Source organism: Brachycentrus maculatus, unplaced genomic scaffold (assembly GCF_059751285.1).
Source record: "Brachycentrus maculatus isolate JH-2025_06_01 unplaced genomic scaffold, ASM5975128v1 h1tg000055l, whole genome shotgun sequence".
Lineage (NCBI taxonomy): Eukaryota > Metazoa > Arthropoda > Insecta > Trichoptera > Brachycentridae > Brachycentrus > Brachycentrus maculatus.
Window position 1 is genome coordinate 863,114 of NW_028280809.1, and position 11,887 is coordinate 875,000.

Genomic DNA, 11,887 nt, shown 5'->3' on the forward strand with positions numbered 1-11,887 from the left:
AATACGATACTTTACATAAATCTGTCAGTGTCATTCGACACAAAAATAAGAATGTCCAATCTTCTATTAGTGCGAGTACGTGTAGCATTGCAAAAAAAAATCGTTATAAAACAAAGAATTTAGGTTAACACATAAACCGACAAGTTTAGTTCAAATATAATAATACAAATCGAGATCAAATATAATAATATAAACAACATAAATACACGAATGATAAAATTGATTGAGAAATAAAATAATGGCTTTCAAAAATTACAACTTCAATTTAAATTTTATCATTGTTTTATTGAAAATCTATAAAGTATATCATGTAATTAACTGGATAAATTATTATAGCGATGAAATTAGTATGCATTATTTAGATATTATGAAATGAATAAAATATTTTTGCAATTTAAATCTGTCAATAAAATATTGAGTTATAAAAATCCAATAAAAATGCGTAAAATTATACATAATTTCTTGTAATAATTTTTTTAATCATTATTATTATTAATGTACTACGCTAGTCTTTAAATATATGACTATGATAAGATCCATGCAAATATATTAAAAACTAAATATTGAGTTATTTTCTTAAATAAAATTATATATTTTTGGATAAAAATTTGTTTCTTTCAAATAAAATAAAAACAATGCATTTTAATGATTGATAGCGTATAAAAAAATCAACATATTTTGTTGATAATACTTTGACATATTCCAAATATTATTAATATTTAAATTATCTTGAAATAAGAATGTATGGTAAATTATAATTTAAATTAAATTTTTTCACGCTTTTACTAATATGTTCAATAACGAAAAATTATGGAACATGCAAATTTTAAGGACCCTATTTTATAACTTCATCTCATTTTTAACGATAGATGTCTACCGTTAAGTTTGTATATAAAATATGGCAGTGGTTGGTCACTTAAAATACAAACAAAGTTTCCAGATCTATGTGAAATAGTTGTCAATTATCGGTACCACGCTAAATATTACAAAGTTCATAAAGTGATCACTATAAGCAGCCAATAATATGTCGTCAGTCCTGTAAGTATCCTAACTTATTATTATTTTAATTATTATTCACATCTAAGTCAAATACTTTATCTTTTTTTAATTTAAGTTTTACTTAGTAAATACCACTATTCCTTAAAATATATCGTGACACGTGTTTTGATGCACTCCGCATCGTTTTCAAACACTTTATCTTTGTGGTAATATTATTAAAAATCATGAAATCATTTTACTCGTGACGTATCCAAATGTAAAGTTTGCACATAAAAGTAGAGCATTAAAGTTCACTGTTTATACATGTTTTCCTAATTTTTTAGGTATTATGATTGTTTGCATAATTACATTTGTTTTTTTATTGGAATATTTTAAAGGTTGATTTAAAAAAGCGTATTGAAATTATGTGTTATTATTACGTAAATAGTTTATGTTATTTTTTATGATTGAGTGCGTGCTCAAAGTATTAACTCGTGTACTATTGTAAAGTACACCTCAAATATTATAACGAAAGAACGTGATCTACTGACGGAAATAAGAGAAACGTTTATCAATCAATGATAGAGATATAGTGAGCAAACGTCCCAGAAAGTCGGGAGATAACATCTCGCTAACGTCAGTAAGGTTCGGTTGTAATAACTCAATGGACTAAAACTGTATCTTTGCAACCACTTTTCTTCGAATTCGCTATGTCCACACTAAGCGAACGGAGATTGACAACTTTCTTGCGTTCGCGGTTGAATGACATTTGTAATACTGCTACATGTATGTAGACAATATAATCTAATGAATTAAACTAATAAATAATAATTAAAAAAACAATTTTACTGGATTATTCATGTTAAATTTCAACACTAAAAACAAATTTTCTTAAAAATATATTAATTGCGAACGGTATCTCAAATTTCACTTTACCTTTATATGTATATTATCAATGTTTCCTTTTAAAAAAAATCTTGTTCCTTAACCCCCCCCCCTTTCTTATATTTATTAACCCATATATACCCTTAAATATTATATATTTTTGTTCGTTATTTTAAATTTTTACCAGAAGATGAAAACATCTGTAAGTTTTCGAAACTAGTCGTATATACAAATAAAACTCATCAAGTGGTATATTCAAGTGTTTAATTAAAAAAAAAATGAACATGTCATTCCACAAAGTTTATGCCGAATCAATAAATAATATATTTTGTCGCGATTTATTCATCGAGCGTGGACAAGTTCTCCCGTATGTCGCCCCGAAGATTGGGAAAACGGGGGTAAGTGTGGAAACTCAAGGTGATCGTTTGTGTATATAACGCCAGACTTGCGGCAGAGGAAGGCATAACTTTCATTACAAGCGAGTCCTAACAACTAACATGGCATTCAAGGTAAGTTCAGTGAATTCCAACTACATAGTGACACATGTGAATCAGTGAGATATTCGTTGTGCAATCGTTCAAATTAAACACGGTTTAGTTTTACATTTTTACATAGAACTCAAAATTACAGTGAATGAGAAATAAAAAGGGAACATTAATAATTTATATTTTTACATTTGTCTATAGATATTTTCAGGTTCTAGTTTACCCAGAAAAATAAAAATAAAAATAAATCTGTGTTCCTTTTCCATGTGAAATTTAAATCTTGATTCTTAGTGTATAAAATTTCATAAACAAAACATTAAGAAAATAATAATACTAAAGAAACGTAAATAATATTTTTTCCAAGGTTTTCATGAAAAACACATTTTTAAATAATATTTGGACAGTATATTTTTTTTCAAACAAAATCACTGAACTAATCATGCTAAACTACGTCTTTAAAAGCGCCTTTGGGGTAGTTTTTTACGGAAATGGCGCTTTATAAATGAACAAAAAATATTGTTATTATTTAAAATATTCGAAAACATATGAAATATATTTATGAGCACTGAGTACATATAACATTAAGAAAATTAAAGGAATAATTTACAATTTCATAGTTATTATTTTTTTAAATATTTTTTTGTATTGTGAATATAAATTAAAATACATTGAAATATTTTTTTTGTAGAATTAGAATACTTCATTAATATTATATCTTTTTTTTTTTAATGAGCAATTTTTTTAAATATCTACAGTCCTTACATGTGTTCAAATATTGAAAAACATTTTTTTTACTAATATCAATATTGCGCTTGGGCAATATAAAGTTTATAGTATTTTAAAAAAAGAATAAAACTAAAAAAATTGGGAAAACGGACCTGCGAGCTTTGGGTTATCATGTTTATATTTAAAAACTCTATCAAAATCAGAATCATAAAAAGTGTTTTTGATAATATGGTAAATCATTAGTTACCGGTAATATTCACGTAACGTAATTAAAGGTGTCATCCCTCTTCTTATAAGAAGATATAGGCTTTATTTATATTTTTAGGCTTTATTTATATTTTTTCCATATATTTTAATTTTATTTTTTCAACCCTTATAAGCTAGCGTAGCAGGCAAGATTGCATTACATTCTCAACAGTTCGTTTTTAATTTAAAATTACAATGTTTTCTGATTTGGCGAGCACATGTAGCTTTTTCTAACATCAGTTACTATTTAAATAAATACTCTTAATAATTAAGATAATTAATAACTTATATTTATATATTCAATTGTTTTTTCTTCTTTTAGTTATTCTTCTTAGCTGCTGTGGTGAGCATGGCTAGCGCTGGCATCATCGCCCAGCACGATCTGGGGTACTCGCCTCTCGGGTACTCCGCCCCCCTGGCCTACGCCGCCCCCGTCGCCAAGTACGCCGCCCCCCTGGCCTACGCCGCCCCCGTGGCCAAATACGCCGCGGTCGACGAATACGACCCCCATCCCCAGTACAACTTCGCCTACGACATCCAGGACGGTCTGACCGGAGACTCCAAGAGCCAGCACGAGTCCAGAGACGGAGATGTCGTCCACGGATCTTACTCCCTGATCGATGCTGACGGTTACAAGAGGACCGTTGACTACACCGCTGATGACCACAACGGTTTCAACGCGGTTGTCCGTCGTGAGCCTTTGGGACATGCCGTGAAGGTAGCTGCCCCCGTGGCCTATGCCCCCGTCGCCAAGTACGCCGCCCCCCTGGCCTACGCCGCTCCCGTCGCCAAGTACGCCGCCCCTCTCTCATACGCCGCTCCCCTTTCTTACGCCGATCCCCACTCCTACTACCACTAAACACATCCAACTCTAGTCCTTCTTAAACAAATTTACTTGGTACCTTTATAAAAATTATTTATGTATGTATATTATGTTTTATAAAATAAACCTGATAAAAAAAACTTTGTTTTTCACTTTATTCGTCTATTTTTGAAGTATCCAGTAAACAACTTAAAGGCTCACCATAATCATATTCTCTGTATTTCTCAATAATCATAATTTACCGTATTTTATATAACCAAAAAAAATCCTTATAAAAAGATTTTTTAACTCATTTAGTGTGCTATTGTTCAAGAAGCTAATTATTTCGTAGTTGATATTTTGTGGATCTATCAACATATAAAAATTAGGCGCAGAGTATTTAAGGCTTTGTCGATATTTCCATTAATGAATTACTATTGTTAATGGCGAGCTTTAATTGGAAGTAAATTGTAAAACAGCTTAATTTTGTTAACAACAAGATACTATGATTTTTTTTCAAATAAAGTTTTTGTTCAGACTGCGCATTGAACAATGAACCTCGGAGTCTTCCATACTACCATGGGATCACAACCCGAGAGTGATTCAAAATATTTGTAAATATACGTACATTTTAAAATAGAGTAATATTCGAATACTTTTTAGTATATTCTGATTTATTATACAGAAGATTTAATACGAACTAAATTTTTATTGTTTTTTTAATATTGAAATGGTTAATTATATTAAAAGATTTAGAGCATAAAGCAATTTTACCTTTGAAATTTCTTTTTTACTAAGACCTACTATTATCAAAAGTATTTTAAAATATGCCAAATCGGAATTATTTATTATAATTTTTTAAAAGGAAAAAAATTAATAATTTTAATTTTTCATTAATTTATTCGGCAGTCACTTTGTGGTAAAATCTATCCATTTTTAATTAATGTTTTACTTAGTAAATACCACTATTTCTTAAAATCTACTGTGACACGTGCTTCGATGCATAAATAGTGGTATTTACTAAGTAAAACATTAATTTAAAATTTTTATTTTTATTGCTTACAGACAATGTATTTTAACAGAAAAACAGAAAAAACTTAACAGAAAAAGTTTTTTCAAATCAAAAGTTCATCAATTTGTTTTTTTTTTACGGAATCGTATAAAAATATTCTTATGAAAACACCGAATTTGGTTCGAACAATATTTTATTATTAATAATTTGTTTATCATACTTTTTTTAAAAAGCACACCATTCAATAATAGGAAAAAAATAAACCTCTCCATTTAATTGTGTAATGTATCCATTAGAATACATTCGGAATCATTACAGATGTCTCTAGTGAGACGAATCACATTTTTATACGAAGGGAATATGAAAGTATGAGCATTTACGACCTAGGACATGCGACCTGTCATTGGTTGGTTTAAATTATTACTATATATACTTGTGGAAAATTCACTATTCTGCCTATTCTTGAACATTTTTACAACCTGTATTGTGGTATTTGTAAACAAGGTGTATTTCAACAAACGTTTTTGAATATCCCCTTACATCTGTTGAAAACTTTTTGTAGTTAGTTACCTACATTTGAAAAAAATATGTATACAATATTTAAAATGCATTGTTATTATTTTAAATGCATAGATTTAATGCTGTGTGTATCTTCTTATGGTATTACTACTACTACTACCATCACACCGTTTCCATCCAGCAAAGAGGATGGAACGCCACACTCTTCTGTTATGACATACACTCCTAGTCCTTCACGTCCATACATTTAGTCACACATCCACTCTGATTACGCATATTTTTGACCCCACCAGATTTTAGGTTCTGATTGATCTGGTCGTTCCAAGTATTTTTTTATCGTCCTCGTTCTGTTCTTCCATTCACATTTGTCAAATATACTTTCTTAGTCATTCTCTCTTTATCCTTTCGCTCCACATGTCCATACCATTATAATGGTAATTTTATAAGAATAAAACATTTTAAACATATAGTTTTTAAAATTTATATATAATATACCAAAAAGATAATTTTTTTATGTAATAAAATATACAAATTTTTAAGTTGATAACTTTTCACATGGATAAAATTTATAATCCCATATTTTAAAATGCATACAATTTTTTTTGATAAAAATAAATTACACATTTATCAATGTATTTTAATGGGATTTTACCATATTTATATATGCATGATCTTTACAAATCATTTATATTTTCCTCCGAAGTTAATTAACATCATTTCTCGTTAACTAGCAATTTACAAGTGTGAGAAATTCATACGAATTTGAACGCCAGTATCTACTCACTATAATCGTATAACTAGTTTCCGGTATTGCTCGCCAGTCATTATTACTTCATCGCTGAACCAAAAACCGATAAAAAAAGTATATAAAAAACAAAGATCGTGTATTCTGCATGATGTGCGCGGAGCAGTGCGCAGTGTGTTTACATTTCGATTGTTATGAAATAAACCGTGGATTTCGTTAAGTCAAGGAGAGGTTCCAAGTGGATATAAAAGAGAAGCAAATGGATGCTGCATCAGTTCATTTCTAAATCTTGATCAGTACAAAACAACGATGGCATTTAAGGTAAGGTATTTTATAATGCACAAACCTTTATTTATCTCATTGGACGATTTAAGGTGTTAAGTTGAACAAAAACAATAATATGCTATTTCTTGAATGTTTTTCGCAGATACTTTGTAGCACATTTTATTAACTTTATAAAATAAAACAACTTTGTTTTAACCACTTTTTATAGGTACACTTTTTATACCAATAAAAAGTGGTTGAAACAAACTTGTTTTAATTTATAAATAATATGCTAGTTTACATATTCTATGAAATAAATTGTTATAAAGTAACGAATATGTATATTTAAAAAGAATTGTTTGATGTTCTCAAACTGTGTATTTATTTTGATGATGGCTGTCTTTATTTACATTTCTTAACAAATTTATATGTCTGAAAAATATCTTTTATTTTTAAAAAATATCCTTACTTGCTGTAAATATTTTAGATCAAATTTAAAGGTTGAAGATAACTTGTTATTTACTTAGGAATATTTGCATCGTTGTACAACATGAAAACGTAACGAATAAGTTGTTCGTTGCTTTTATAAAGATACAAAGAAAGAAAAAAAAAGAATTTAGTTTATAAAATAAAAGCACTTTTTGCGAATTATTTATTTAAAAAATAATAATCCATCTTGATTTAAACCTTAAAAATTTTACTGAATGATTTTGATACTCGCTATTTCAGTGTTGTTTAACTCAAAATATCCTGGCTGAATTTTCATTTTTTACTTTCTTACCTAGTATAACTTAAACATTCATTCCTTTGCAATTACGGTTATAGATATCACCATTATGATAACACTTTACTTACCAATGTGTTTATTTATTTACTCTTTCATGCATGTATGTATGTAAGGGTTAATTAGGTCTATTTAAGGGTTAATTTACATATTTGAAAATATTTTATGTCGGCATTAATTACTTTAATTTTTTAGGCATTATTATTTTACATCTTTTAAAACTATTATTTACATTTTAATTTGTCTTTAAAAGGTTATATATTTTCAGCTCATTTTCTTTGCTGCGATCCTTGCGTTGGCTAATGCAGGCCTCATAGGCCAACCTCACTATGGATATTCTGCCCCCCAAGTGTACGCTGCCCCTCAGGCGTATGCAGCCCCTGGGGCCAAATACGCCGCGGTTGACGAATACGACCCCCATCCTCAGTACAACTTCGCGTACGACATCCAGGACGGTCTGACCGGAGACTCCAAGAGCCAGCATGAATCTAGAGACGGTGATGTCGTCAAGGGGTCCTATTCTCTGATCGATGCTGACGGGTACAAGAGGACCGTCGAATACACGGCCGATCCTCATAACGGATTCAACGCCGTCGTTCACCGTGAACCTCTGGGACACGCTGTCAAGGTTGCCGCCCCAGCCGCTTATGCCGCCCCAGCCGCATATGCCGCTCCCGCTCATTATGCCGCCCCAGCCGCTTATGCCGCCCCCGCGCATTATGCCGCCCCGGTCGCTAAAATTGCCACCCCCGTCGCTTATGCCCATCAACCCTACTACCACTAATTTATATTCTGTGAATACAAATTATAGATTATAACTGTACCAAGATTGTGATCATAAATATATTATTTTATAACATTATGTATATTTTTGTATTAAATTTAAATAAAATATGAAATCGATTAGTGCCTTTCTTTTTAATAATAAAATTTGAATGGGAAGCGTTTAGAATTATATTATAGTAATACAAGAAACAAAACAGAATTATAAAATGTTTATATGAAATAGATATTTGCCGTTGTTTTTAACAGTTAAACTGAAAGTGTATATAATGCAATAATAGAGGAAACAAACGTATGTTTATTGAAGAAATTAAAAATTTCAGCGATACTTGTACCCGTATACGCGTAATAAGGCATGTAACGCGTTATAACGGAGTCATTGCCGTACAATGATTTCTCTTAGCAAATTATAACGTTGTAAATATTAATGGAGTTGGCAAAAGAAGGATGAAAGTACACTGAATGCAGTCGAAATGCGATCTCTCAGAAGAATGTGCGACAAAACGATGTATGATAGATGTACGAATAGTGAAATAAGGAAGGAATGCAAAGCTGAGCTAAGCATTATCGATGAAATTAAGAAAGGTGTGTTGAGATGATTTGGACATGTAGAACGAATGAGTGAGGAAAGAACGGTAAAACAAATTTATGAGGCGAACGTTAGCGGGAAAAGAAGCAGAGGAAGACCGAGAAAAACATGGCACGATCAGGTATGCCAAATACTTGAATGTGGTCAGGTTAGGAGTCGTAACAATCGGCGGGTATGTATGAGGAGATGCATGAACGTGGAAGAGGCGAAGAATGTTTGCAAGGACAGAGTGGTGTGGCGCTCTATCCTCTCTGCCTACCCCTGTGGGGAAGCGGCGTGATGGTTAGTTAGTTAGTTAGTTAGTTAAAATATTAATGCTTTCGATTTAAAAAATAGGAGATAATAATGTAAAAAATCGTAAATTTCATATTGATTTCAACTTGGGCATAATAATATGTAGTATTAACTTTTCTTAAACGTTGTTATGTTTCTAATTTATAAGTAAAAGTGAAGAAAAAAAACATAGTATATTATAAACATTTTCTCGTTTTATCTGGATAACGAATATCTTCAATAATGTAAAAAATCATTTCAGACCGAATTAAACGACGCTTTCTTAAAAACATTTTTATTTTACATTAAATTTGACGTTGACAATATATATAAATATAGATAATATATCACATTACACAATCTTTGTGCATTTTTTACAGAATATATTTTTATTTAATGTTTGTATCCACAATTCAACATGATTAGCGTTTCACTCAATAGCTTCGACTTTAAGATTCAAGATAAATAATATATAATTAGATAAAATAATATTTCAGGGTTTTATCAAGCTATAGATCAGGCGCTATAATATATTACCAGGCGCTTTGATAGGTTTCAAGCGAGTCATATTTTGGTATTTTTTGAAAAATTAAAGAAAATATACGAGATGTGTAAATTAACAAAAAGACGGAAAATAAAAATGTAAGGATATATTATATTATTTTATAAATATTTATTATATCAAGTGCTACTCGTAAACAGTGTATGAATTATTCGATTTAATGATATGAACCGTGAGCGTCATAGGATTGGTGAGCTAACGTATCGTAGGAGTGCGAGTTTTCGTAGTTGTGGTTTTCTTGGAAATTTGGGATTTTCTCACGACGGACAACGGCGTTGAACCCATTATGGGCATCAGCAGTGTAGTCGACTATCCTCTTGTGACCATCGGGATCCACAACGGTGTACGTTCCCTTAACCTGGTCTCCATCCCTAGTTTCTTCGTGGGTCTTGTCGTCACCTGTGTGGTCGTCCTTTACTCCATAAGAGAACTCGTAGCGAGGATGGGAATGATAGTCAGTGGGCTCGTGATCTCCATGTCCGAACTCTGAATAGGCAGAGACAGCCTGGCCTGAGAGTTCATGGCCTGAGTAAGCTTGACCTGAGAGTCCGTGGCCTGAGTAAGCCTGACCTGAGAGTCCGTGGCCTGAGTAAGCTTGTCCCGAGAGGGCTTGTCCGTGGCCTGAGAAATCTTGACCCGAGAGACCATGTCCCGAATAACCTTGGCCTGAGAGGGCTAATCCTGAGGGACCGTGGCCTGATAAATCTTGACCGTGAGACGAGTAGTCTATTTGTGCGTTTGAAGCGTAGCCAAGCTGGTGCGATGATAGGTCTGCTTGTTGAGGAATGTAGCCAGCGTGTGCGCTAACTGCAAGAGCTGCTATCAGGATCAACTGCAAAATAAATATAAAAAATTGTTATATTTATTTTAAATTTATTCTTATTATGCGCGTGTTATGTCAGGTCCCCCTGACGTCGACTGTTTATTGAGAGTAATTATCATTGTCATAGGCAGCTCTAAACAGCGCCTCGACGGTTCTGATCCCCGTCCAATCTCATATATTCCGGAGCTAGGAGATCTGTCTTCTGCCCTAACCTCTATTTTTATTAAATTGCTTAATTGTACTCTCAAAAAAGTCAAATGTAAAAATTGTGTTAAATATTACAATATCGGCATGGATTGAGATTTAAAAAAATAGAAAAAATTAAAGAAAACGGAGAGAAATTTTACAAATACAATTTGAAATTGAAAATATAAATTGTAAAAACTAAGAGAGATGATTCATCCCAGTATTGTCTTTTTTATTATAGATTTTCCTATTCATAGAGTATTGATGGTTGTCATTAATTTATTATAGTTTCACTAGGCTAACTTTCAGTACATCACAATAAATTTATAAAATCAAAATGAAACCTAATGGTTCATTAGATTTTTTAAAATTATAACACAAAAAATTCGAACTGATACCTAATTAAATAGCTAAAATTGTTAAAACCGCGATCATATCGTATTTATGTTCGAACGAAAAAAGGACAATAATTATTTGTATTTTTTCGCTGTTTCTTGATACATCCTTATTTAACTGGTACTTTGTGTTTGTGTAATATTCTGAAGTTTTGTTTATTTAAGACTTTACTGTTGTAATTTTTATTGTGTTTTCAGTTTCACTATCACTCAAATCGACGTCAATGTTTTGAGATTGACAGATATTGTATAAAACTACATGGAACTTTCCGAATAATTGCTTGTTTCCTTGCAAACATGATTCTTATCACTGATTACTTGGAATATTTCAACCACTCCGTACAAGTATTATTAATAATTTCACATGATGTGTTATACTCGAGTTTTTACACTTTAAAACAATGCGATTTTATAATTGACGATAGTGTTGGGCACTTGGTAGAACACAAACTGTACACACCTTGGACGCCATTGTGCTTCGTTTGAAGGTAAGAAGACTTTGATGACAAAACTTTTTTCCGGAGGCTATTTATACCATTTCCGATTCTTTCACGCAGCGCTTCATTTTCGTAGAAATTATTCACGAAATTTGCAATATCAACGGAAAATGTACGTGGCCACCGCCATTCTCTTGCTGCGTTCTAGGATCGTCAACCATTGGCATTACATATGAAATAAGTTCTTACTTTACACCGCAATCGTAAATATCGAATAAAAATTTCCACCTTATATATCGCTCACTCCTTTCAAGAACGTCATAAATCAAAAATCGTAAATTTTCAGTTGTGCATGTTTTCTTTTTTTTGTAGCTCGGATTTCCTTAGCCAACC

The 11,887-nt window shown here is 31.5% G+C and overlaps 3 protein-coding genes across 3 annotated transcripts in view; 2 read left to right on the forward strand and 1 right to left on the reverse strand.

Annotated features, from left to right (window-relative positions):
- LOC148311847 (uncharacterized) overlaps positions 1 to 4,251 on the forward strand; it is a 30,937-nt gene extending 26,686 nt beyond the window's left edge. Inside the window, exons 6-7 of the mRNA XM_088278306.1 lie at positions 2,307 to 2,372; positions 3,643 to 4,251. Of these exons, the coding sequence (XP_088134432.1) occupies positions 2,307 to 2,372; positions 3,643 to 4,179 (603 nt within the window). The 3' untranslated portion in view covers positions 4,180 to 4,251. The remainder of the gene's footprint in view (positions 1 to 2,306; positions 2,373 to 3,642) is intronic.
- A 2,391-nt stretch (positions 4,252 to 6,642) lies between these two features.
- Positions 6,643 to 8,343, forward strand: LOC148311848 (larval cuticle protein A2B-like). Its single transcript, XM_088278067.1, has 2 exons — positions 6,643 to 6,719; positions 7,715 to 8,343. Exons 1-2 carry the CDS (start codon positions 6,708 to 6,710, stop codon positions 8,228 to 8,230), a joined length of 528 nt encoding a protein of 175 aa, XP_088134193.1. The 5' UTR covers positions 6,643 to 6,707; the 3' UTR covers positions 8,231 to 8,343.
- A 1,467-nt stretch (positions 8,344 to 9,810) lies between these two features.
- Positions 9,811 to 11,529, reverse strand: LOC148311849 (uncharacterized). Its single transcript, XM_088278307.1, has 2 exons — positions 11,518 to 11,529; positions 9,811 to 10,485 (listed from the first exon to the last, which is right to left on the reverse strand). The coding sequence occupies exons 1-2, from the start codon at positions 11,527 to 11,529 to the stop codon at positions 9,811 to 9,813; spliced, it is 687 nt and encodes a 228-aa protein (XP_088134433.1).
- Between the last annotated feature and the right edge of the window lie 358 nt (positions 11,530 to 11,887).